General features: G+C 50.9%; 2 protein-coding genes across 2 annotated transcripts in view; one reads left to right on the plus strand and one right to left on the minus strand.

Moving 5' to 3' along the window:
• Positions 1 to 1027: 1027 nt before the first annotated feature.
• Positions 1028 to 22617, plus strand: TGFB3 (transforming growth factor beta 3). Its single transcript, XM_080807503.1, is given in 8 exon segments — positions 1028 to 1241; positions 1243 to 1633; positions 9796 to 9959; positions 10252 to 10381; positions 16112 to 16219; positions 17977 to 18148; positions 20342 to 20495; positions 21362 to 22617. Coding segments are annotated over 8 exon segments (1374 nt in total). The 5' UTR covers positions 1028 to 1145; the 3' UTR covers positions 21521 to 22617.
• Positions 22618 to 25284: 2667 nt separating this feature from the next.
• Positions 25285 to 27745, minus strand: part of TTLL5 (tubulin tyrosine ligase like 5) — a gene marked incomplete at its 5' end in the record, with an annotated part of 276857 nt that continues 274396 nt past the window's right edge. Inside the window, one exon of the mRNA XM_080807502.1 lies at positions 25285 to 25998. Coding sequence (XP_080663628.1) covers positions 25976 to 25998 — 23 coding nt within the window. The 3' untranslated portion in view covers positions 25285 to 25975. The remainder of the gene's footprint in view (positions 25999 to 27745) is intronic.

Consider the following 27745-nt stretch of genomic DNA (forward strand, 5'->3'; position numbering starts at 1 on the left):
AACGGGCTCGGCTTTTCCTGTGCCTGTTTAAAACATTAAAATCGTGCAGCTAAAGAGGCTGCGTGCGCTGGTCCCTCCCTCCCCCACCCGGGCCAGAGACGTCATGGGAGGGAGGTATAAAATTTCAGCAGAGAGAAATAGAGAAAGCAGTGTGTGTGCATGTGTGTGTGAGAGAGGGAGAGGGAGAGGAGCGAGAGGGAGCGAGGGAGAGGGAGAGAGAGAGGGAGAAGGAGAGGGAGAAGCAGCAGGGAGAGGAAGGGAGGGAAGCAGAAAGCCAAGGCCAAGGGAATGAGCAAGAGAGGGGAGAGATAGGCGAAGAAGCCTGAGAAAGAAGGAATAACAGCTTTCCGGAGCAGGCGTGCAGGGAACTGGCTGCTATTTTCTTCTCCTTTTCCTTTTTATTTTTTTAAAGAGAAGCAGGGAACAGAAGCAATGGCCGAGGGAGAAGACAAGCCGAGGTGCTGGTGACACTGGGCGTCCAAGTGGATTACTGGGGCTGCTCTCCAGGGGCCTGTCCTCCCTGCCTTCCAATTGCACATACCCTCACTTCCCAGCCAATGAAGACGAGAGGCAGCATGAACAAAGTCATTTAGAAAGCCCCCGAGGAAGTGTAAACAAAAGAGAAAGCATGAATGGTGTGCCCGAGAGACAAGTGTGTCCTGCGCTGCCCCCACCTTTACTGGGGCCAGCCCAGCCCAGCCCTGCCTCTCCCCACCTACTCACTGGCGATCTGACTTTTTTTTAAACATTTTTCCCCCCTTTTCTTTTCCCTTCTCTTTTCTTATCCTCCTTCAGGGCAAGGCGAGGATTTTGATTTTGGGACCCAGCCATGGTCCTCCTGCTCCTTCTCTAAAATACCCACTTTCTCCCCATCGCCAAGCGGCATTTGGCAATATCAGATATCCGCTCTATTTATTTTTACCTAAGGAAAAACTCCAGCTCCCTTCCCACTCCCAGCTGCCTTGCCACCCCTCCCAGCCCTCTGCTTGCCCTCCACCTGGCCTGCCGGGAGTCAGAGCCCCGCAGAACCTGTTTAGACACATGGAGAAGAAACCCAGAGCTCCAAGGCACACAGTCGGCTTCTTCGCGCTCAGGGTTGCCAGCGCTTCCTGGAAGTCCTGAAGCTCTCGCAGTGCAGTGAGTTCATGCACCTTCTTGCCAAGCCTCAGTCTTCGGGATCTAGGGAGGCCGCCTGGTTTTCCTCCCTCCTTCTGCACGACTGCTGGGGTCTCCTCCTCGCTGGGCCTTGCAGCCCCCCCGGCCGCTCTCTCCAGCTTGAGCAGGAAGATGCACTTGCAGAGGGCTCTGGTGGTCCTGGCCCTGCTGAACTTGGCCACGGTCAGCCTCTCTCTGTCCACTTGCACCACCTTGGACTTTGGCCACATCAAGAAGAAGAGGGTGGAAGCCATTAGGGGACAGATCTTGAGCAAACTCAGACTCACCAGTCCCCCCGAGCCATCGGTGATGACCCACGTCCCCTACCAGGTCCTGGCCCTTTACAACAGCACCCGGGAGCTGCTGGAGGAGATGCAGGGGGAGAGGGAGGACAGCTGCACTCAGGAAAACACCGAGTCGGAGTACTATGCCAAAGAAATCCATAAATTCGACATGATCCAGGGGCTGGCGGAGCACAGTAAGTCCAAATTCTCGCTGGGGTGTCTGCTCTGGAGGGTCTGAACTGGACTAGGGAGTCCCACAGAGTAGGGGGGGGGCGAGCGCTGGCCTCTGAGCGGGGTGGGGGTGCCCCCGGTTCACCCACACCAAGGCTCAGGAGGTGCGATGCACAGTTGGGGCCGGGTGGGTGGGTGGGGAGGGAGACACCACTCCGGTAAGAGCAGGGGGCCTTTTGGGAGGCCGGGAGCCCTGGGGTTGAGTGGCTTGCTGAACTGCCATTACATCCTGGACTGGTTTGACTTTGGAATTACATTGTGCTGTCCCGTTAACCTCTGTGCTCTGGCACGTGTGAGGGGCTAGGTAACTGAGCAGATGTGTGCCCGGGAGGGCAGGGCCGGATCTCTTGAAAGCCCTTCTGGCTCCACGAGTCTGGAGACCTGGGTCTTCTCCCCTGTTTTCACAACTCATTGTGACACGTCTGTTGTTTAGTCTTTCCCGTTCTTGGGAAGAAGAGGATACCTGCCCAGATTCATGTCTGTCAAGCTTTTCGAAGCCCGGGCAAGGCGCAGCCTCTTGCTGTCCAGGCCCCTTGGTCTGTGCCACACACGTGACCCACGTGAGCTGTGAGCATGGTCGCACCTCTGTTCACACGTACATGTGCTTTCGGGCTTTGTACAGTAGATAGATTCCTGGGATCAAAACGGGTGGCTTCCAGGCCTGTGGACACGGGGAAAGCAGGGTTGTGGCTCTGGACGTGTCGATGATTGCTGGCCGCCCTTCTGTGTCTGCGTGTCACGGGAAGAGTGGGTGGGAGGTGTGGCTGTGGGTGCAGAGAGGACATGTGTCTGGGAGTGTGTCCTCCCAAGAGGTTCCCGTCTTTGCCGAGAAGCTGGGAGGCTTCTGGGTGAGACGTCCGTGTGTGTTTGTACACGTGTGGAAGTCATGTGTGTTTGCTGAACGGACATTTAAAAAACCTCAATATGAGAGAGAGAGAGAAGAGAGAGAGAGATTTGGCAGATGTTGAGAAACTGACAGCCCAAGAAGGAGGAATGTGAACCACTGCGGGCCAGGGACTCTGGGAACAGCTCTGTTTGCTTTTCCTACCAGCAGGTGTCCTCGCCACCCTGACTCCATGGCTCCCTCTTCTTCCCGGGCTCACCTGGCAGTGGGAGTAGGGGTGGGAGAGTGGGAGGGAGGAGGCAGGGTGCGGGGGGGTCAGCTGGGGGTGGGGGGGACGGCAGGGGTTGAAAGGAACCTGGCTGAACCGGAGAGAGAGGGGTAGGTGGCCGGTGGGTGGAGTAGCTCTCGCTGAAGGGGCAGAAGGCCCTATTGGGAGCGGCCGGCCAGATCCAGGAGCCTGTGGTTCCTGGCGAGGGGTTCCCACTCCCGTTTCCTGCGGCTGCCTGGAGTGCCTTGCCTTAGGATGTGGCTACCGTGTGGGGCGGAAGCCGGAGTACGAGGCAGAATGAGTAGAGTACGAGGAGGCTCCCTCCCCGGCGTCCTCCAGGTGGGGATGGCTAAGGGTCTGCCAGGGGCCTACAGTTCCCAGGGGCACCCGGATGGCTGAAACCCGCCTCCCCACCCCCCACCAAACCCCCCCCCCCCCCCGGCAACTGCCAAGTCAGGACGCAGTGGCCACGGATAGGGACAGCTGAGGCCTGCAGGAGAGGTCTGAAGAGAGCTCAGGGTGAGAGAGAAGGGCTCAGACCTCAGTGATCCAGGCCAGGAGGTGGAGTCTCAGGGAGGAGGGAGTCTGAGTCACAAGGGCCCCATCCAGCCTGAAATCCCGAGCCCAGAATGAATGGGCCAGATGCAGGCAAGGGCATACAGGTGCCAATGGACATGGATTTTGTGCAGCAGCTCAGGGCACCTAGAGCGGGCAGCCCTGGGGAAAGCCAGGACAAGGGCACACGGATGCCGGGCAGCTCAGCCGGCAGCACCAGGACCTTGCAGTTGGGGCAGGCGGGAGTCGCCCTAGGGTCACAGAGCCTGGTCAGTCTGGGAGCAGATCCGGCCCAAGGATCCAGATGCTGTGTTAGATCTTGGGGAGGAGCCGTGAGGGACACGGGTGATGCCGTGGAGGCTTGCAGGTGCACACAGGAAGCAGGCCCAGACTCTGCAGCTGCTGGAGGTGACATAGGGGCTGAGCAGACGTGGCTTAGGCCTGCCCTGCAGCTGGTCAGGTGCCGAGCCAGCCCTGGAGAGGCAGATGCAGAAGACACGCTAATTAAAAGGAGGCAGTGGGCGGATGCCGAGCAGGAGCAGAAAGCCATCCTCAGAGGCTTAGAGTAAGGGAAGCCTGTCCGGAGCTCGTGAGGGTTGGCCAGTGGCGGCACTGGCTCTGCGGCAGGACGCTGGCAGGGTCTGGATGCCAGAGCTTCTGGGGAAGTGATGAGATCGAGTTCCCTTCCACATTTCGTCATTGCCCGTGCACTCCTGTACACAGTGGACAGGCACTTAGAGGGGAGTGACAGCAGAGAGATGGGGGAGCCTGGAGAGCAAAGTATGGCAAGGAGTAATTTCCAGGGGTGGGGGCAGGAAAAAGGGCACCAAGGTGAGCAAAGAGGAGAGGGCCCATCCTCTGGCAGATAGGGACCCCAATTCTCTACCTTACAGATGAGGAACCAGAAACATGCATCGGTTAAGTAATTTGCCTCTAAGAGCAGGGACTCTAACCTAGACGCTCTGCCTGCAGAATGCATGTCGTTAGGCACCAATGCCGGCGTGTAAAATAAACATTGCAAGTCCCACCTTTAACCTTAAGGCTTCAATACGACCTTGACTTACAATATGAATAAATCACATATTGGACCAAAGCGATGGTTGGGGGAGGGCGGATAGGAGCTGTTAGTAACCCCGGGGGCAGATCGCGCAGGGCCAACTGGGCGTGTTCTGTCTTAGCTCTGCCTGTTGTTACGGCCAGGAGATTCATACCACCACAGATGTTCTCCCAAATTCAACAAAAGGGTTTTCTTTATCTAAGGAAAAGCCTCAAGCTGGTTAAACAGCCACACCAGGTGGCAGTGGACTGGTCACCTCTCTGAGCCCAGTCTTCTCATCTGTGAAGTCAGAGATAATTTCCAAACGCTCTTGCAGCTGAAACAATTTTGTGTCTGTATCTGGGACGATTCAACAGTCTCCGCACGGAAGGCAAGCCTCCGTAAATCCTTTTATAATTCAGCGGGAGTTGGCCATAGAGAGGTTCTCTCTGACACCCGCGATGGGGAAAGACGCAGCCTTCTCCATTCCTTTGTCATCCTTGTTATCAAGATATCACCAGGCTGGGTGTCATTTTAACTTCTGGCCTGTAATTATCCGTGGCTGGCGGGAGACTCTTGTTTTCATCCAAGGCTGGCGTGAAGACAGCCAGCAAACCCAGAGATCCTGAGCAAAGAGAAAATTTGATATGTTGGCCTTTTCTTTCCTGGATGCTACATTTAGATCGGGTTCATTCTGAAAATTAAAAGACCTTTCGTATCCCGAGAACTCATTGGTTCTCAGTGCCAATGCCCTCGGCACACTTGGTCAGTGTTTCTCCAAGAACGGTCCAGGGGCTATGTGAGTAGGAAATATGTAGATTCCCAGGCCCAACCTCACCCTTCCAGAATTAGAATCTGCGGGCGGGGTCCTGGGGAGTCTGTATTTCCAAAAAGCGCCCACTGCTTCTTAAGCCCCCTGAAGCTTACAACTCAGCGTACTCAGGCGAAACCTTTCCTTCAGAGGCTGCCAACCCAAGTGTCCACGGAGACGAGGCAGCTAATGCAAAGGATCCAGAAGAAAAGCCTCAGCACTAGCACCATGACAAAGCGCACAGGGCCCTCGGCCTTGGGGTCAAGGAGAATACAGTGTGTGGGGGAGGCTGATGGGGGGGGGGTGGAAGGAGCCGGAAGCACCTGGTCAGAGAAAGCACCCACTGCTCAGTTCCTGCCGATTTCTGCATTTAGGAATGTGGGTCCAGCTTCACTAGACCTCGCCATTTGCCAGAAGTGCCGAAAACCTGGCTCTTTTGGTCAAATTTCCCACCTTTTATCCTGGGCTTAAAATATTGATGGGCTTCTAATTCAAAACTTCTTTTAAATGATGCACTGGCCAAACTACACGTCTAATACTTTTGAAAGGTCAACCTATTTAAAGGTTAAATCACTGAAGCGTGGTTTTTCAAACTTCCAGAGCATCTGGAAGCCATGGTACCCTGTGCAGAGCACTGTAAAATGTGGTTCTCAACCCTGGCTGCCCATTAGAATCATCTGAAGACCTTTACAAAGAGAAGAAAGATAGGAAAACAAAAACAAAAAAAACCCAACAAGCTCTGGACCCACCCACTCCGAGGTAGTCATGGGTTTGTAAGGCTCTGCACATGATTCTAAGGGGCAGGGGATGAGAAGCAGCGCCTGGCTGGTGTCTGTGGGCCGCCACTGGGAGCAGCAGGGACCAGGCAGAGAGGACGGATAGACGCAAAGGCACATCCAGGAGCCCCGGTGTCTGAAAACATTTTAAGAGGCATGGTTGAGGGGCGCCTGGGTGGCTCAATGGGTTAAAGCCTCTGCATTCGGTTCGGGTCATGATCCCGGGGTCCTGGGATCGAGTCCCACATCAGGCTCTCTGCTCCGTGGGGAGCCCACTTCCTCCTCTCTCTCTGCCTGCCTCTCTGCCTACTTGTGATCTCTGTCTGTCAAATAAATAAATAAAATCTAAAAAAAATTAAAAAAAAAAGAGGCATGGTTGAAACATAGTCAGCCTTTCCACATTTTTTCATGAAGACTCTACATGAATATCCTTTGCTTATTTTTCTCTCCCTATAGCAAAAAAGAGAAACTCGCCTCCATATATATATACATATATATATGTGTGTGTGTGTGTGTATACATATATATATATATATTTATTATTATTTTTTTTTTTGCATAGTGGAAAAAGTTGGTCCTAATGTAATTTTCAGGGTGGCCCCTCTAGCGTCCTGAAGATGCACGGCCTACCCACAGAACTGAGTGGGAATGGGCTGTTGCTTGGACCTACGTTGGTACTCTAGGCCCACTCCATGAAAGCTTTCATTTTTTTGGTGAAACTGTGCCTCCACTAGAGGATCTCTTAGGGCTCCCCCCAACTTCCAGAGGCCCCACTTTAAGAAGAGCAGGGTGGTCAGATGACCTGGCTGGGTTCAAATACTACCTTTGCCACCTGCTGGTTGCGTGACCTTGGGAAGGTCACTCACTTTTCTCCTTTGTAAAATGGTCAGTTTGACTTATGCTCATTCTCCTCAAGTACTGTTAGAGGGCCAGGTGAGTTGGGAAGAGCTCTGTGCAGTGTAAGGTGGTGTTACTGCAGTTTGTTTATTTATTATCTCAATCCACAAATTATTTAAAATACCATCATTATTCTGTGGATTTAAATGCCAAAAAGATTATGTTTACATTTTTTTCTCTCTCCTAGGCAGTTCCCTTGTAATCACTAATGATTATATGTCTGAGCTTTCCTTGCTGGTGTCAATTTGCTTGCAGCAACTAATTAATGAGTGGGTCTGGCAAGACCCGTCTGAACATCGGTGTCTTTGTCTGAAGAGGGTTGCCCTAGATGACCTTAATGTCCCTTCTAACTCTGCTAGAAATCTGTAGGTCCCAGTGACTTAAAAAAAAAGAAAAAAGAAAAAGAAATAACACTTCCCGGGGAGCCTGGGTGGCTCAGTCGATTGAGCACCTGACCCTTGGTTTTGACTCAGGCTGTGATTTCAGGGGCATGAGATTGAGCCCCACATCAGGCTCCGTGCTCATCACAGAGTCTGCTTGGGATTCTTTCCCCCTCTCTCTCTCCTTCTGCTCCTCCCTGCACTTATGCACATGTGCGCTCGCTCGCTCTCTCAAATAAATAAGTAAATAAAATCTTTAAAAAAAAAAAAAAAAAGATCCTCCCCACCTCCTTCTTGAAATCTCCTTGAAGTTCCCAGCAAGAGGAGTCCGTCTGAGGGACTGGGATTGATTGACTGACTGATTGATGGTCTGGGAGCCACAAAGGAGGGATGGTTACATATAAGGGTGTCCCGAAGACCGTCTTAGCTCCTTGCTGTCCTGGCCTCCCGGGTCCTGGTCCCGCTCTGACTCTGCTTACGGGCACGTGCCTTTTTCTGTTTCATTTTCCTTTCCACAGCAACACGGACACACTCCGCTCCCTCTTTCAGGAGTTACTGGAGGTACGGTTCTAACCGGAGCCGCCTTGATGACAGCTCCTTCAAGAACTGAGTGTGTCAGTGCGCGACAGGGTTGCCAGTCCACGAGCTTATCCGCGTCCAGAGGCTTCCAAACTGGCAAGCTGAACAATTAAATTGCTATCACTGATGCCTCTTTCTGGTTCTCTCTGACACGGTTTAGGGAGTAGTTGGCAGTATTTGTTTTCTCGAAGGCAGTTATTAATCAGGGTTCGTTAGGCGGCATTCACACATTTGTTTTCCTAACATCTGTTCCATTAATTTTCTAAGAACCAGTGTCAGGCCCACCAGATGGCAATTTCCAGAAACACTCACTCATCCTTTCCTAAAGATCAGTAGCACATTTGCTCGTTTCCAGGCCTCTGATCCTTCCCGCCTTGTCCGTGACTTCCTACACCATCCCTCGGGGTGATGATGAGCTCATTCCAGCCATGTCCATTATGTGTGGAATCTGGGTCTCTAAGCTTGAATTTCAGGTTCTGGCTATTGTTACCATTCGTGTAGAAAGTTTTTCTCTGGGTGTTAATGCTGCTCCAACCTTGAGGTTTTAATGCACACAGGAGAGAAAGACAGGATCTTTATTTTTTTTTTTTTAAGATTTTCTTTATTTATTTGACAGAGAGAGAGAGACAGATCACAAGTAGGCAGAGAGGCAGGCAGAGAGAGAGAGGGGGAAGCAGGCTCCCCGCTGAGCAGAGAGCCTGACGTGGGGCTCGATCCCACAACCCTAAGATCAAGACCTGAGCCGAAGGCCGAGGTTTAACCCACTGAGCCACCCAGGCGCCCCAGGATCTTTCTTTTCTCTTTGTCTGGTGCTGAGGTATGGGAAGGAGCATCTGCTGCCTTGTGTCTTGTCGACAGTGACGAAGCAGCCAGCAGTGTAGCAGAGCCTGGCATACCACATGCTGCCAAGGACAGAAACCCTTATAAAGGAGCCAGAGCGGATGGCCTAGCTCTGTCTGAAGATATGTCTGTGGGTCTGCCTGGTTTGAGATGTGGGCCCTCTGCCATACTGATGCTGCCTCAGTGGGTCTAAAACACAGTGTTAATTATGTCACTGCGCTGCTCTAACACGTTCCATGGCTCCCACTGCTGGTGGGGTAAAATCCAGCCTCTTGGTCTGACATTTCAGCCTCCCTGTGGGCAGAGTCCAGTTGGCTGTCCTGACCTTGTCTTGCGGGCCCTCACCTGGCTGCTTCATGTCGTCTTACACACACGCACCTCCTCCCTTCCCCGCTTTGTTCCCAGCAGTCCTTCCAAGGAAAATCCCTTCCTCTCCATCCTCAAACCCTTTCCTCCTGCAGGACCCAGATCGAAGGGTACCTCTTGGCATCAGTTGCTCCCTGCTGTCTCCCTCCTCGGATCCCTTTGCAGCAACTCCTGGGCTTCTCCAAAGGCCCTCAGCACTTTCCTGCTGGTCCTGTTATGTGGGTCTTTGTATTAATATCCTCCCCCGGATCCGAATCTCCTTGAAGACAGGGGCACATCTCTTCATTTTTGCTTCCCAGTGTCAGCACTGTGCTTGGCACCAAGTGTGTGCTCAAGCCATACGTGATGAACGAATGAATGCCTGAAGGAATGAACGTGGGAATGGGTCAACCAGCGGTGAGATGTTTGAACTACTCAGGGCATTTGCTGCGATCTTTTGAGAATCTGTGTTTTCTAAAAAAGCGGGAAAGCAGGCTGGAGAGCCTGTCAGAGCTGGGATGTCGAGGCGATGGGAGGAGGGGTGATTGCCTCTGAATGGCCAGTCATTGGTGCCATGTCCTGGGGCTCCCAGGTCTCCCTGTTCCTGGCTCAGACCTGTGTGTGATTCCAGGGCCACCCAGATCTTCCTCCTGTCCCCACCTTTAAGCCTGAGCCCTTGAGCCTCTAGGGAGGTCATGGGTGGGACCTGGGCCACCTGGCCAGTGTCCCTGGGCAGCACATTGGCTCCTATGGGTCTCGCTCACACGGCCCCTCTCCCCACTTGCTTGATATAGATGAGCTGGCCGTCTGCCCCAAAGGAATCACCTCCAAGGTTTTCCGCTTCAACGTGTCCTCAGTGGAGAAGAATGGAACCAACCTGTTCCGAGCAGAATTCCGGGTCTTGCGGGTGCCCAACCCCAGCTCCAAGCGCAGTGAGCAGAGGATCGAGCTCTTTCAGGTGAGCCCCTCCCAGAGCAGAAGCCCCACAGACAGGAGAGCCAGCTTCTCTACCATTTTGGGCCCGCCTTCTGCTAGAGTTCAGCAGACCCGGCTGTGAACCCTGCCTTCTCGGACTCCTTGCGTCTGTGTCTGTCCTGGAGAGGACGAAGCATTAACTAAGGGGCTTGCTCCCGGGAGCCTTCCAGAATTTTTAGCTTCCCGTCGCTGCCCTCGCCTGACCTCCTGCACTGTGACATAGGCTGCCGTCCTTGTCCTGGCCTGGGGTACTTACGCCTCTCTCTGCCCTCTAGATTCTCCGGCCCGATGAGCACATTGCCAAACAGCGCTACATCGGCGGCAAGAATCTGCCCACACGGGGCACCGCCGAGTGGCTGTCTTTCGACGTCACCGACACTGTGCGTGAGTGGCTTCTGCGAAGAGGTAGGTTGGCTCTTAGTCTGAGCATTTTGGAAGGAACCTCAGGTCCCTTGGTTGTTCACGAAACAGAAGGAACAGGACAAAACCAGAGGAGTCCCAGATCTGGGTTCAAACTCTAGCTTTGTCACCGGCTCTCTGTGCCCTTCCTTCATTCACTCAACCAGTGTTTATGAAAGTGCTCCCTCAGCCAGGCCGGGGGGGATGCAGCCGTGAACACGACCAGGGAGGTCTGTCTTCCATGCGGCCTTTGTTCCGATGGGAGAGACGCACAGTCACCAAGAAAACACACTGAGGAGTAGGAACGTCAGTGATGAATACCGCAAGAGAGAGAAAGGGGACAGTGTGGCCATGACGGGTGGGATCCGGCAGGAGGTGCTCAGGGAGGCTCTCTGTGAGCGGGAATGTGTGCCCCGAAGTCTGAGGGATGAAAAGGTCCGGTGTGTGAAGGCGAGAATAAGGATGTGCTGGGCAGAGGAGGTGGGGAGGCGCGGGCCCCAGGTGGCAGCAGGCGTGGTTTGATCTGACAGCAGCACGCAGGCTGACACAGCTGGAATGGAGTGAGCTGGGGGCCAGAGGTAGCTGGGGCCATATGACTTAGACCTGCAGAGCCATGGTCAGGTTTGAGGACTTAGTCCCTGTGTAATGAGAAGCCTTGGAGTATTATAAGCAGGGCTGGGATGTGGAGTGAGGTGGTTTGGTTTAGACCCCTCTGCGGGCACCTGGGACCCTGGTCAGAGTGTCTGTCTGTCTTCAGCTCAGATCGAGCCCCATGTTGGGCTCCCTGCTCAGCAGGGAGTCTGCTTTGCCCTCTCCCTCTGCTCCTCCCCTCTGCCCCCACTCACACTCTCTTGTGTGCTCTTTCTCTCTCAAATAAATAAAATCATTAAAAGAAAAGAAAAGACCCCTCTGCTTGCATGAAGTCAAAGGAAGGAGAGGGAAAACCAGCTAGGGGCCATCGCGGCAGCCCAGATGAGTGCAGCTGGGGCGTCAGCGAGGGCGGTAGCTGTGGGCGTGGAGATGCTTGGGGTCTCTTGTCCATGTTGGAGGTCTGGTCCATATGGACTGGTTAGGCAGGGGGTATGAGGGCTAGGATGGCCTCAGAGGCTGTGGATGGAACCCCCAGGTGGTAACACACACTGACTGACAGAGGGAGGACTGGAGAGAAGAGTAGGTTTGGGGCCCGGTTCTGTTAGGGCCAACTAAGTTTGGAAGGCTTGGGGGTTATCCAAGGGGAGCTGTCCAATATGCATATCAAATGTCACGTGTCCCAAATATCTCAACCACTTGCTGTGTTTCCTCACCTGGAAAATCAGGTCATGGTTTCTTCCCTGTACGCCTCGCAGAGCCATTTTAAGGATCAAATGGACTAGAGCGAGCTCCATGGCTTTTATCCTGTTACACGAGAGCAGGCTTTGATTCGGTCAGATAAGGAAATTGAGGTCCTGAGAGGTTAAGTGGCTTAACCAGGGTCATCCAGCCTAGATCAGGACTGGAGTCTCCCGACTGGCAGTCATGGTGTCTCGTAATATCACGTCTGCTGTTTCTCCCTTTCTTTACTTGGGGATACTGCCCGAGGACTGATGCTCAGCGGCGGGGGGTGTCTGTGGTAGGCCCATCTGTTCCTTCCTCCCGTCTTGCCCAGAGTTTTCTTCTGTCATCAGCTGCCGTGGGGGCACAGTCCACCCACAGGCCGATGTCGAGAGTCCCTGGAGCCGGTGGGCCCTTTCTTGTCGTTGACCTTTTAGGAAACTTGTCTTGGGGTTTTGGGGCTAAAGCATGAAGTCTTGACCTACATGATATTTTAAATTTAAGAAACAGTCAACAGTTTCTATTCTTCAAGTCAGGAGATGTCACATAAAACCTGGACTTCTGGATGTTCTAGAAAAATGAGATTTCCTAGACATCCATAGGACATGAGTCGTGGCCACCTCTTAAGATGGGGCAGGCGTCCTTCACATCCCCATAGGCCCTTCAGTCCCTGCTGTTCCCCAAGAACGAGGCTGGCAGCCCCGTTTAGCATGATCTGCCGGCTCGTTTTGCTCACTTACGTAACCTGCCTGGGCTCCGTAGGCGTCCAAGTCCGCAAGTCCTTGTCAAAGGGGCATTGCCTGCTGCTGAGCCGGCTGATCGTGGGCTGGAGGTCCTGCCTCAACTCCAGGGATACCCAGGAATTCTGTCCCATCTCCCCTACTGAGCACAAAGGCAAGAGCCTGGGAGCACCCACAGGACGGGGATCTGCTGTCGGCAGCACGGTTGGGAATTCTGACTCAGACGGCACTCCACCTAGAGCCTGACATGGCTGCAGAAAGGGGAGACTGGGGAAATTAATCTCTTAGCTTCCCTGTCTGATTTTGATCAGCTCCACCTGGATTTCTTTGAAGCCCTGGGCACTTGAAGGAGGCTCTTATTTTCCCAGCTGCAGAGCTCAATGCAACGTTTGCGCTGAGAATGATTTCCATCTTCCTTGAGACATCAAAAAGATAATTTCATAATAAAACCTGTGAGTCCCCCACCCACCATCCCCACTGCTGCCAATTCTGAGGTTAGTTCTTCATTGGAACCTTCAGTTCCCACTTAGGCAGATGCTTCCCGCCCCTCGCACAGGGGAATCACACGCAGACCTTGACTTACGCAGAGCTCGTGAGACTCCTCAGAGTTCATGGCCCCGAACAAGGTAGCAGATGGACTCCAAACGGAGCAGTGGGTGGTGTGGACTGATGGGGAAACTGAGTCACATATCGGGTCTTGGATTCATTCAGCAAACACTTGGGAGCCTGCTGTGCACCAGCTTGCCAGCCTGCCTTCTGGGTCCCAGAGCTGGCTGGAGCCCCACCGAGAGTTAGGAGCCTGGGTCCTCATACCCTTGTGCTCCTTCTCCTTGGTAGGCACTTTCTCCCTGGCAAAGCCAGACATCCCCTAGCGGCCTGGGGAGGGAACACAGCCAGCATCATAGCTCAGGAGAGGGACAACACTGCGAAAATACAGGCATCTTCCCTGGTGATCTCTGTTGCCCCTTCTTGGTCTCTCCTTGTCTCTAACAATTAGGAGTGTGGCTTGGGCATCAGGTGTTTGAATCTTGGCTCTCCCACTTACTGGGTGGGTACCTTAGGCAAGCCATTAAATTTCTCTGAGCCCCAGGGTCCTTATCTTTTAATGGGGATGGGTAATAATTGCTCCTGCTTTGTAGGATTATTATAAAGATGGAATGAGTTCCTGCACATACAGTCTTAGAGCAGTGCTTGACATGTAATGCTCAGTGAATGTTGGTGGTTATTACCATCACTCTGAATCTTCTACGCAGACAGACAGAGCCTGTTGGCCAAGCCAGGCCGCCATCTCTCAACACCACCTGTCCCCTAAGCCTAACTGTCCCCAGCACATCTGTCTGCACCTTGACTTTCTTCTTCTTCTTTTTTTTAAAGATTTATTTATTTATTTTAGAGAGAGGGAGAGAGAGGGCGTGCACATGAGCACACACCGGGGAAGGGATAGAGAGAGAATATCTAAGCAGACACCTGCCAGGTGCAAAGCCCGCTGCGGGGGTCGATTTCACGACCCATGAGATCAGGGATCGGGACCTGAACTGAAACTAAGAGTCAGACTCAAATGACTGAGCCACCCACGTGCCCCTGCACCTTGACTTTCTAACTTGGAATCATAGAACTTGCTTATGGCTGGTCTCTCTTGGCCTGCCTTGAGCCCTTCTGGGTAACAGTAACAGAAGTTGTACTCTGCCACCCATCCCAGCTGCCCCTGCTCCTTCCTTCAGTGGCCTTCAACCAGGAAGAAGACACTCCCATGGCTCTGTCTCTATTCACTTCTTGTTCTCTGGCTGGGCATCAGCTTCCTTGTTATCGTAGCCCCGTGCCTCCCCACCAGAGCGAACCTTCTGGAACCGAAGTCTTCAAGCTCACCAAGGGTCAGCGTGTCCTATAGGTTGCCCTGGCTTAGAGGAGGACAGATAAGACTGGGTTCTGGAGTTTAGGAAGAGGGAATCCTGGCCTGCCTAATGGTGATCAGAACCCTGGGCTTGAGTCATTCTGTGTATGAGAGGGTGCTGAGCTGGCTTGGACTCTGGGGTTTTCCCTGATGACACCAGATTTCAAGAAGACATCAGGTTGGTCCCAGGTCTGGATGCTCCCAAAGAACGAGGGTGGCCCGGGGCACAGTAAATCTGTCAGCTTGCTGAGATGCTGGTCCTGAAGGCAGAGGGGTCCTTCCCCCATGACCTTTCCTACAGCACAGCCTGCTGCTCCCTTTGGGTTGACAGAGCTTCCCTAGCTGACTCTGACCCACCAGAATTGACAGTATCCCAGACCCTTCCTGGTCTCCCTGCACAAAACTTCTGGATTCAGTTCAAATGCGTCTCTTCTTATGCCTCCTTTTCTCCCTGCACTTTGCTCAACCCAAACGGGTTTAATTTCCTTGCTTCCCCCATTTTAGTACAACACAAACACCACCGGTAGGAGAAAGGGCCACAGCTGGCCTTCTTACACCAGAGAATCTGTCCGCAAACCCTGGCATCTCCATATTTCCTCCCGTTGGTTCTCTCTGAGCTGTGTCATCTGGGCCCTTGGCCCTTGGCCATGTCCTCCGGCCTCTGATTTCACAACGGTCTTCCTGAGCGGCTCGTTTCCCCACAGCGAGCCATCCCTGTCTCCAGCTTCCCCATGAACTGAACAGGGATTCCCAGGGAAGAAACGTCCAAGTAACTTTGACCTCATTCTGTCCTTACCCCTTAAGGAAAATACGGTCAAAAGTAACTGTGATTTTCATCTTCTCTCCTCTGGAAACTTGCACTCCATTTACACCCACAGTCACGGCCCTGGCAGAAAGGCTGCCATCCTCCCCATACACGGATTTGGCTATTTGTCTGCAGGTGACCTTGCCTCGAGCATTGCTTCCTAACTTCTCTAATTCTATGGCTCAGATTCCGCCAGCTTCCGCCCAGGTGGTGGAACTTGTGGCCTTTTGCATCACTGCCTCTCTGCTCTGAATTTCCCGGTGAGCCCCCTTCCCTGTTCTCTCCTGGTCCCCCTGGCCCCCCAGTTCGTCCTTCCGTAGCAGGTGGGCTTGAGCATCTCCTCTCCCAACAAACACCTAGGAAGGGGTGATGGTTATTTTTCTTCCTTCTTGTACCCTCGTTCTTTTGTCCCCAAGCAGGCAGGTGACAGTCTTTTCCCCCCAATACCATCCTTTGAACGTAGATGACCATGAACACTCTCCTTCGGGATGCCTGGGTGGTGCAGCTGCTGAGGCGCCCGACTCCTGCTTTCAGCTCAGGTTGTGGTTTCAGGGTCCTGAGATCGAGCCCCTCTCCGGGCTCCAGGCTCAGCACAGAGTCTGCTTAAGATTCTCTCTCTCCCTCTCCTTCTGCCCCCACCCCCACTCACACACATGTGCCCGTGCTCTTTCTCTCTCTCAAAGAAATAAATAAATCTTTCCAAAAAAGGAAAATTCTCCTTTATAGTGCTCCTTAATTTATGCCTTTATTTGATTGTTCACGATGTAACAGAAACACCTGCAGTGTGGTGACACGTGTGGAGGTCCACTCCAGCTTTGGTGGCACCTTCTGTCTCCTGTGACCTTCAGTATCACTCGGCTCCCTTCAGTATCACTCGGCTCCTGTGACTGCCCAAGGGAGCAGAGGGCCTGTCTAACCGTGTGTGGTGATGGGCACACTTCCCCATCATGTAAAGAATGTTCTCACTGATTCCGGGTCTTATTTTGCAGAGTCCAACTTGGGTCTGGAAATCAGCATTCACTGTCCATGTCACACCTTTCAGCCCAATGGAGACATCCTAGAAAACATTCACGAGGTGATGGAAATCAAATTCAAAGGTAACAAAACGGATGTGTACAGTAGGTGGGGGGGGGGGTCGATGAGGCAGGGTAGAACAGGAGACCCAACCAAGCCCCAAGAAAAACCACTGAATTCCGTCACAGAGATAGCCCACTATTTTATACTCAAGTATTTCTGCTTTGCTCCAAAGGCAAGGGGTGTGACTTTCTGATTATAGATAGAATATGTGAGTGTCTGGAAGACATTGTAGTGTTGGGAAGAAGGGTGCAGTCAAGGCCAACCAGTCTGCCTCTCTCGGCTCAGTCAGTAAAACAGAGAGGAGAATACCTCTTCCGTAGGGTCATCGTGGAAATTAAATGAGATAATAAATGTGAAATCCAGTGCCACAAACGCTCAACAAATAGTAGGTGTCTTCCTCCTCCCTAAAAGAAATGAACTGCGGTGACTGGGAATATGTGTCCTGACTCCTGAACTTTCTAAATGTCCCAGAGGCCACCTGATCCCCACCCAGGAGTCATCATGGTTTGAATGACGGCTTTGGGGCTCAGGGTAATGGTATGAAGATGGAGAAAGAGTTGACAGTCTTTTCAGGTTTTCCGGTTTTCCAGTCTATTTCTGAGGCTCTCAGTCTCTGGACGGTCTCTCGATCTCAGGGACATTCCCCTTCCTTGAAGAGTCCCATTTGGATAACTGAGGCACACCCAAAGCCAGGCGGTTCCTCAAGATCCAACCAACCACACCAGAGCCTGAGGTCAGAGGCTTGTCTGGGAAGAGATGTACCCTCTCTTGGCTGCCAGCCCTGGGCAGTCTTCTTATCCTTCAGGGCCTTGATTTGAGCACCCCCCCTTTTTTGAAGCCAAGCATTCGATATCCTAGTCACAGAACCTCAGAGCTCAGAAGACCTTTGGGGTCTAACCTACAGGCCAGGTCAGGATGAAACCCTCCCACTCTGTCAATAGTTACTTTGTTCATAAAGATGCTCAGAAAAGGGAATTTCAGATTCAAGCCTCCCATTTGTCTTTTGGTCCTAGTGCGCCTTCATGGCGTGAAAGTTCCTTCCGTCACTGTGTAAATTAAGCAACTTGTGTTCCTGTCCCTGGTGGAGATGGACAGCAGCTGGCAGCTGCCTGTCACGAAATAGATCTCCTTTTAGTTGAGACTCGCTCTAATTCAGTCCCCAGTCTTTTCCCTTCCAGATGAAAGAGGGTCCCTCACCACCACCCCAGCCCTGCAGAGTCTGTTTGCTAATCTGTGTGTCACATCCCTTGTAATCTCATCTGAGTGTTACAGCGGAAACACTTTGAAACTCCTAGAGCGTGTGTCTGTTAATGGTTATAGTCTAGTGCCTCCAGCTCCCGTCAAAGGGATCTTCAACCAAGACACCTTACGTTATAGGGAGGACTCAGGGGCTGTCTTGATCAATTCAGAGCATACGAGGAAACTCACACCCCAAGATTCTAAGTCTCAGAATCTACACGGACAACCAAAAGCAATGTGTTAGCTTCCCCCACGCCCCAGGGTACTTCATGGAAGCTTCTTGGGCCCGACATCCCAGGAAGCATCTCGGAAGGGCTCTCTGCTCTCTGGACGGTTTACACGGAGGAGACATGAGGGGATCCGACTATGGGTGTCTTGTGAGTTCCTGTGAGGCCGGTTCCTCCACCTGGTCTCCTCCTTCCCCGTCCTGCAGCCCAACACAAGCAGGACGCCGGGGCAGTGACGGGATAGAACAGGAGGCCAGCCTCCACTCTGCCTTCCTTAAACAGGAGATTGTCCTCCTCCTTCCCAACCACAGGTGTGGACAGTGAGGACGATCATGGCCGTGGGGATCTCGGACGCCTCAAGAAGCAGAAGGACCACCACAACCCCCACCTCATCCTCATGATGATCCCCCCTCACCGGCTGGACAACCCGGGCCAGGGTGGGCAGAGGAAGAAGCGGGCCCTGGACACCAATTACTGCTTCCGGTGAGCTTGGGCCCACTCATGACCATGAACTCCTGAGGCGGCCTTTACTGTGTGCCCGTTGTGGCTCAGTTCCCATGCCCAAGCTGGGTCCTGGATGCTATTCACAAACATTTCTAGGAAAGAAGATTGAAAACCTCTTCCCAACATCTTCCTGTTTTTCTGGGAGCCTCAGGTTTTCCACAGCCCAGCTCTTGGGGGACCTGGCTGAAGCCAATGGCCAGGAGAGTGTTGCCAAGATAGTTTGGATTGGAGAGACTTGGCCGAAGCTCCTCTGCCTCTTGTGTTGTAAAGTACTCCTACCATGTGTTTTTGTGTGGGGGAGGATGAATGCATGATTTCCTTTTTTTTTTTTTGGCTATTTAAAGTCTAATTAGTTAGCATATGGTGTCATATTGATTTCAGGCGTAGAATTTAGTGCTTCATCCCTTATATCCAACACCCCGTGCTCAGCATCACAAGTGCCCTCCTTAATGCCCATCCCCCATCTAGCCTGTCCCCCCACTCCCCTCCCCTCCAGCAACCCTCAGTTTGTTCTCTATCGTGAAGAGTCTTTTACGGTTTTCTTCCTTCTCTCTTTTTTTCCTCCTTCTCCTATGTCCATCTGTTTTGATTCCTAAACTCCACATATGAGTAAAATCATGGTATTTGTCTTTCTATGACTCATTTTGCTTAGCATAATACTCTCTAGCTCCATCCATGTCTTTGTAAATGGCAAGATTTCATTCTTTTTGACGGCTGAGTAGTATTCCATTGTATATATACACAAGTCTTCTTTATCCATTCCTCAGTGAAGGGGCACTTGGGCTCTCTCCATAGTTTGGCTATTGTTGATAATGCTGCTATAAACTTCAAGGTGCATATACCCCTTTGAATCTGTACTTTGGAAAAATACCTAGTCGTGCGATGGCTGGGTCGTCGGGGAGCTCTAGTTTTAACTTTCTGAGGAGCCTCCATACTGTTTTCCAGAGTGGCTGCCCCAGTTGAATGCAGGGCTTTCCATGAAAGGAATGCTCAGTTCCTTGTGAGCATCTAAGGATGCTCCTGGGTGAGGGGAAATAGGGCAGTCTCCGTGTACCAGGGGATTTGGAGCTGGAGAGATTAACAAACTAATTGAGAAGTAGTAGGGAGCCACTGTGAAGACAAAAAAAGAGTGAACCCCTTCTCTTAGTTTTCTTCCTCTTTTACGAGGGGATGATAAAACACACCTAGCAATGACTAAAAGGCAGAAAACGACCACATCCGCGAGGTCTGAAGGATAGAGTGCTTTAAGAATCCGGAGCAAGTAGTTCATCTGTGGATGCAGGAAAGGCTTACGAAGGGTGCACAAGGTGAGCCTCGGCAGATGAGTGAGGTTTGGGCAGGTAGGGGTATAGGGGGAGGAAAGAAGGAACACGAATGGGTCAGTTTGGCTGGGGAGGAGGATGCCTGAATGGAGCCAGGGAGAATGAATTAGAGCTTTAGATCTAAACCCATGTCTCATAAGGAGGGACTGAGTGAACGAGGGATGTTGAACTTGAAGGTGTAGTAGAGGCAATGTAGTTGGCCGCCAACTGTCTGAAGGCTGGCATGTAGGTTTGCTCTGTGTGGCTCATAATCAGTTAGGAATGGGTGCTCTTGGCTGCAAGGAACAGTGGCCTAAACCACAAAGGATTTCTTGTTCACAAGAAGCCTGTAGCAGCAGGCTCAGGGTTGGTCTGGCTGCCTAATTACACCGTTGGGAATACAGGCTCTCTCTGCAGTCCGCCATGTTTCCTGCGTTAGCAGGCTAATGTATGTAAGCCGCATGAGCTTAGAGTTCACGTCTCGCTGAGTGCTCCTTAGGAAGGTAACAATAAAACGGACCTCCACAAAGCTGAGCTGGCCGACAACAGGCAGCGCTTGGTTTTATGTGAAGCGATTTATGTCTCTGCTTTGATCTATGATGTAAAAGGAGGCAAGACCACCTTTGCCTTTTGTCCTCTTCCTCATGCCTTGTCTTTATCTGCCTTTTATGCCCTTGGGATCATGGTCTTCAATACGGGAAGATGCATTTATGGTATGTACTGCTCAATGCACTTGAATGTGGGATTCCATGCATTAGGGCCACCTCTTAGGATGACCAGGAAGGACTCCAGGTACAAATATGAGGGCCGTTGAAGTTTTTGATATCGATTTCCTTCAGGCTGATGGTCTATAAATGTTTATTTCTTGTAGCAATCTGGAGGAGAACTGCTGTGTGCGCCCTCTCTACATTGACTTCCGACAAGATCTGGGCTGGAAATGGGTCCATGAACCTAAGGGCTACTACGCCAACTTCTGCTCAGGCCCTTGCCCCTACCTCCGCAGCGCGGACACAACCCACAGCACGGTATGGAGCGGGGCTATGCCATGTGGGGCTGTGGGGCCGTGCCTGCCGGGCCACTCGTTCACATGAATGCGTGAGGACTGAATGTTGAATGAGCGAATAAAGATCCAGGGAGAGTAAAATCCCTTTGCTGAAGGTTCTGGCATCCTGGGCTGACTCTATGCCACATTCTGCCCTTTTAAATTTCCTCCATGGTTTCAACCAGCCTTTTTATTTGTTCTGTCTAAAGCTTTTGTACCATTCTGGCAATAAATGCGCTGTCCCAACACCGTATGTCAGAGACACGCGTGCACGGCTAGCAAGGGATGTTGGGGTAGAAAGGCTTCCACTATCAGTGAAAGGACTCTGGGAATTCCAGCCTCTTGGGATTTTGAAAGACCATGCAAAGCGCACAGAACAACAACAATGGGAAGGGAAAGGGAGAGAGGGGGAAGTCAGGATCCTGACACTAGCTTGCCTTTCTTTCCCTCCAGGGGAATTGGAAATAGGGCAGTACTTTGGGAAGCATGGATCCGAGAGCTCACGGTTACTGCATCCTGTCTGGGGTCCCACACTCTGGCGCTTACTAAATGGCCCAAAGCAGCATTTAGTGAGATCGCTTCTCACCGGAGTAACCATTACAGCTAGCAAAACCAGTAGTGTCTCCTAACAGCTAAGAAAATTTCATGATGCATTTCAAGTCACCCACTAGCTGTTATCGGCTTAGCCTGATAACGCTCAGCCCACACAGTACAGGTGTTCACCCACACCCAGACAGCATCCATGGCCAGTCTGCAAGCGGCCGTCTCTGGAGAGGCCCCCGGAACGTGGTAGAGGGCTCCGGGCCTGCGGCTTGGCCTGCCGCCCTCTAAATGACGTGTCCTCCTCAGGTGCTGGGACTGTACAACACCCTGAATCCCGAAGCATCCGCCTCACCTTGCTGTGTGCCCCAGGACTTGGAGCCCCTGACCATCCTGTACTATGTCGGGAGGACCCCCAAGGTGGAGCAGCTGTCTAACATGGTGGTCAAGTCCTGTAAGTGTAGCTGAGACCCTGCCTGCGACGGAGAGAGAGGACAGAGGACTGCCACCGCCTGACCGCCTGCTCCTCGGGAAACAAAAGCAACAGACCTCACCTAGAGGCCCGGAGCCCACAACCTTCGGCTCCGGGTGGATGGCCGAGACGGAAGTTCCCTTTCGGGACATTTCTCCTTCTTGCTGGCTCTGGGAATCACTGTGGTAAAGAAAGTGTGGGTTTGGTTAGGGGAAGGCCCAACTCTTCAGAACACACAGATTTTCTGTGATGTAGACGGAGGTGGTGGGGACAGAGGAAGAGGGATGGCAAGTCAACACGGGGACGCATCGGGCGACCATGGATCTGGGATACCCTAGGGAGGAGGAAGGGCAGAGAAGAGCCGGGACAGGGCCAGGCCCGAAGACACTTCTGAGGTCAGATGGGCTCATTGCTGCCCCACATCTGCTCTAGGGAATCGGGATTACCTTAGTCAAGGCAAGCATTTTCCTTCAGACAGGTGACCTAGACAGAGTCCCAGAATTGTATCTTGGGCTACCTGGGATTAAGGAGGAATCTGTTATTTTGGCAAATTGTCCTCTCAACATCAATCAGCAGCACCAAGGGTCAGTACAGGGAGAAAAATCCAGGGAATGGAGTTCCTGGGCCGTCAACTCTGTGGGGCCATCTGGACACGCTGAACTCAGAAGCAGAGGGTGGGAATGAACGCTCTCCTGTCTGCCCTCTGGGTCCCTCCTCTCGCCTTCTTCCTCGATCGCATTTCCCCTCGGACTCACGGCTAGACACCTTCCAGGGCAGGGCGCACATATTGGGATTTGGGGTCTGTGCAGTCTTGGGGCATTATGGGTCCCCCCCCCACCCACCCAGATCCTGCGTTCATCTGGTGTTCCTGGAAGAAGGTGCTAGAATGGGTGAGGCGTGCAGGGAGGTCACACACACGCCACACAATGACTTGGCCCCAGACACGTAGACTGAGGTATAAAGACAAATACAAATATTACTCTCAAAATCTTTGTATAAATAAATATTTTTGGGGAATCTTGGATCATTTCATCTTCTGGAAGATCGTCTCTAGAACAGTAAAAGCCTATTCTAAGGTGTTCAGTCTGACTGGATAAATATCCTTGATTGCTCTTTTCTTAATCCCACATTTGTGTCTACTAACCAGAGGTAAATGGCACGTGGGGCAGAGAGTCTTGAACATGGAAGGCATTGCTTAGTGTGCATACCCTGGACGGTGAGATGCCGCGCTACCTTCTGCCGTCTGAGAAGACTGCACTGTCTGTGTTCCCTTCCTTCTTGTGGAGTATTTTATTCTCAGACACACAGAGGCAGTGGCTCAGATTTGCAGAAAGTTGTATGAATGTGACCTACATTTAACTGGGCAAAAATCATTTGTGGTGAACCCTTGCCTGTGGAAATGTGTTCGTTTGTACCTGTGCTATAAATTATGAACATCGTCATTTTTGAAAATCTGATCTCACCCTTGAGGCAGTTGAGAATTATAGAAACTGCCCGTGGCAAACGGCTGAAGAAGATGAGGCTAATTCTGTTATCAGGGAAGCTTGCCAGGAACCCCTCTGTCAGTGATTTGGGGATGGGAGAGGGCGAGGAAGTGCAATCCCATAGTTCTCTTTTGCAGTCACAGATCTGGGTCACAGATCCCAGAGCGATGCAGAATTCTACTGTAGTATTAATGTCCACCTGAAGCAACCATCTGCAATGCAGAGGAACCATCTAGCAACTCCCCAAAAACATGTTCCTCTACTGAAATCCCCTTACCGTTGGTGAAAAAGTCTATTTGAAGCTAACATTTGCAGGCTGAAGGGTCTATGGGATATAGTCTTGCCTCTGTGTGTGTGTGTGTGTGTGTAGAGGTGTGTATCTTGCTCCTTCTGGAATTCTCCCAAATTGAATTCCTGAGTTTGGTCAAGACCTTCTTTCCTGCTTTGTCCATGCCCAGCCAATTCTAAGAGCTTCTCTCTCAGGCTTCATCTCCTGTGGCACCCATTTACTTCCACAGTGCTTGGGGGGCTGTGTCCCTGCCCTAAAATCATGGCTGCTGGGTCTGTGGTCCATCTTACCCGAGGGAGCTAGCGGGCCTAGAGAGGGGATGCAGCGTGCCCCTGGCCATGGGCCATTGCTTTCCCAAGCTGCAGTCTTTTCACTCGTGGCAGCTACTCTTGAGTTTCACTGGGCATGAGAAACACCCAAGTGTTTATCTGAACACAATAATAAAAAAATAAAGTGATAAAAAAAAAGTGCAATTTCAGCCTGTAGCTTTAGAGATACCTTCAGGCCTTGGGGGAAGGTCCAGGCTGCCTAAAAGCCTTCATTTTGAGCAGCAGTGTCTTATATATGACATCACTGGTCCTTCCTTGAGGCTTAATTAAGAAAGAAGGGAATAATCTTTTTGACCCCAGAATAAACCTTCTTTCTTCTCCAACCTCACAGGACGTCACTAAAATGTTGGCCTGTGGCTCATCCTAGTGAACCAAGGCAATGAGTTATGTTTCCTGAAGTATCCCAAAGAAAACAGAACACGCTGTGATTCCAAATGTTCTTTTTATACGAGAGCTCTATTCTTATCTTTATCAGCAGATACAAATATGGGCGGGGGTCTGAAGTTCAGCCTCTCCATTCCACATGTCACTGAGAGGCACTACAGAAACTTGAGCCATTGTCTGTCTGTCTGAAAAGATACACACTTGTTTCGGGGGAGGGGGAGGGAGGGACACTGGAAATGACACCATTTTTGGAGGGTGGAATCATATGATCGGTCTCGTTTATTACCAAGAGAAGTCCAGTACCAGTAAAAATGACACGAAAAGTACTTGGTTAAATGAAGGAGGGATCTGGAGTCTGGTCTTAACAGCTGATCAGCACATGGGGAGTGCAGTAAGAAACGAGCCCGAGGACCCGATTCTAACGGCTACCTAGGGCACTTCCACACAGTCTAGCTGGTCTCCGAGTTCTTGTCCTGGCCTCAGGCCCTCTTATCCTTTCTCACATGATCCATACATGGAGTCTCCCATGTACCTTATTTCCCAGTTCCACACATCACCGGGGAGTCAGGAAGGAATTGTCTCCTACCCAGTTCACAACCAAGTCGGCCAACAGTTCAGATGGTCCTCCGACTACTAACCAGAAGTCCCAGGCACCTCAGGAATACATTCTCTCCCCTCCCTCAAGTGACAGTCTTCATTCCTCACAAGCAAACAAAATGCTTCCCTGTGCTCAAACCTGTTTGCACTCACAGAGAAGTCAATAAAGTCCCTTTTCTCTCTGCCTTGTTGGGCGTCAATTCTCCTTTGGGGTTTCAATGCTCAGTCTAGAGTACCTTGCTGTAGGAAAACCCAGACTCTGGATCCTCCCCCAGGAACTTCCCAGGGTAGCTGTCAGCCCTTCAAACTTTTTCTTCAGTAGAAGCCAGAGAGGGGACCAGGGAAAGGGGAGGAGAGGGAGCAGAGGTCAAGTGGAAAGGCATCTGGGGGGGGGGGGGCTGTGCCGCCTCATTCTGACGAGGACCCCTAGAGGACCTGTCCGCTGCGGGCTGATGATGGAGACATGTGCGCATACGAGCTTCCCAGGTTCAGGAGCTGCTCGTGGGGAACAGCCTGGACCCACCATCTGCTGAAACCAAATGGAAGAATAAAACATCTCTTTGTAGTTCACATGCCTAAGGTGAAGTTGAAAGGAATGAAAGGAAACGAGAAGTTGGTCCCACTTCAGGCTTGTGAGTACTGATTGTTGGGAAATTAGTACATGGAAAAAAGAAAATAAAAATAGAATTACTTTATTAATTTTAGAAATCAGTAATTCCAAAGGGTGCCTTTGCCATGGCTCTTGTGGTCAGCAGCACACTGACTTTTCTCCACTCTCTGGGAAACTTGTGATGTATGCTTCCCCCTTCCCCCAAACCCTTGGAAAAGGGAAGAACAACTTTGGTAGATAATGTTGTTGGGATTTTAGGCTTGTAGGAAGTAAAGCTTAATTCTGCAGTCTGGAAAAGAAGAGGAAGCAAAATACAAATAGCCAAAGAGCCTCTTTTATATCATCTCTGTGTGGTAGCAGGGGAGGGACAGAGAGGCCTAAGCAGGTTTGTGGGGGAGGCTAAAAGGGATAGAAGATACATGTGTGCTCTGATGGGGTATAGAAAGTATCAGCTGAATGTCCCCACTGCCAAGTTCAGTCAAAACCCAGCTGATGTGTTTTCCCGTCATCTCAGTACAAGTCTGGATTGGCTGATTGGCAACAATCTACTGCCACTGTTGCTTGAAGGCTCTGGGGATTGAGGCAGCAAAAAAAGAAAAAAAAAAAAAAGAAAGAAAGAAAAGAAGAAAAAAAGAAAGAAAAGAAAAGAAAAAAAAAGTACCGTGGACCCCTCGCAGCGCAGGTGGATGCTTCAGCCTCAGTCACGCCCCCACAGGTGCGGGAGTGGCAAATAGGTTCTTCCTCTGGGCAGTCACGGTTCATCTTTTAGTGTGAGCGGGATCTGAAAAAGAGAGAACCAGCCGCTAAGTGACCGAAATGAAGAGCGTGGGGTTTTATTTACAGCAACGTCTGGTTTAGTTAGCGCTACTGAAGACTAAAGAAGTCGTGGCCAAATAAATGTTTCACCTTGAACTTGAAGACTTTTCATGTTAACTGCTTGGTTGGAAACCTAACACATTCCTGTTCTGCTGCTTTTTCGTGTGCTTTTCTTAGTTCCTCCCTCCCTCCCTTCCTTTTGCCTTTTACCTGGATAAGAATATTTTATCCCTTTTGCTTCTTAAATATAAAATGCTGAATATGTTAAGCTTTTCTAGAAATGTAAGGTCAGCATTATTAGCGTTCGGTGTTGGACTATAGGGAAACACTGTTCCATGTATGCTTCTGAGTTTGTCTAAGTCTTTGCTGAATGCTGGGTTGTGGGAATGCACTCTGCCTTGGACCGCTGCCCCCCATCCTGACCATACACACCTACATCCCACCACCCGGTTTACAAGGACATTACTCTCACCGTGCATCCCCTGTGAGGCCCTCCCCCTGCCTTCCCATTTCCAATATCCTGAGTTTTGTGTTTATCTTTCCCTTGTTTGGTTTTTAAAAACAGGTTTATTTATTACATACACTCCTAACCGGAAAAATTGTGTTGTTTTCACAATTTTGTGGTTCAATCTGACAGTGCTGCCGTAACTATTATATGTGATCTCAGCACACAACTGGGAAAACTTCTTCAGTTATATACTTAGGAGTATAACTGCTGGGTCCTGGACACTTCCATCTTCAACCCTCTAAAAATAATGCCCTATTACATTCCAAAGTGGTTTGTACCAATTCCCCCCCGCCCCAACCCCAGGGCAGCTTCTCTACCTCCCCTACATGTGGAGAAGGGGGATTACCTGAGTGTAAAATATTTGCTAGTCCAGTGGGCACACAAATGTGTACCACTACTGCGGCTTTAATGAACATTGTCCCAATTAGGAATGAGGTTGAGCCTCTTTCCAAGTATCTATTGTGCATACATGTTTTTTTCTTCCGTGAAATGCCTGGACATGGCTTTTGGTTATTTTCTTATTGAGGTTACTGTTTATTGATTTAAAAAAATAAAACAGCTCTGTTGAGATATAAGCCACATAGCATGCAATGCACCCATTTAATGAGTATAATCCAGTGGCTTATAGTATATTCAGAGTTATGCCTCCTCACCACAATCAATTCTAGAACATTTTCATTGCAAGGAGATGAAACCTATACCTACCAGCCATCGCCCTTGCTCATCTTGTCCTCTGGCCCTAGGCAACCACTAATCTGTTTTCTGTCCTGTAGATTTTCCTATTCTAGACATTTCATATGAATGGAATCATGCAATATGTGGTCTTTTGTGTCTGGCTTCTTTCACGTGGCATGTTTTTAAGGGCCATCTGTGTTGTAGCATGGAGCGGTTCTGTCTGCCTTTTTATGGCTGAATAATACTCCATTGTGTGTGTATTTTATTTATTCATTCATCCCTTGATGGCCATTGGGGTTGTTTCTGCCTCCTGGATATTAGCAGTCACGCTGCTATAAACAATCATGTACAAGGTTTTTGTCCGGACATATGTTGTCACTTCTGCTGGGTCATATGGTAACCCTAGGCTTAAAGGTTTAAGAAACTGCTAACCTTGTTTCCAAAGCAATTGCACCATTGCTAAAAAAATATACAACTCGCAATCTGTTTTATTATTTTTAAAGTTTAGTTATTTTCCCCATTCTCTATC

This window comes from Martes martes (assembly GCF_963455335.1).
Source record: "Martes martes genome assembly, chromosome: 7".
Lineage (NCBI taxonomy): Eukaryota > Metazoa > Chordata > Mammalia > Carnivora > Mustelidae > Martes > Martes martes.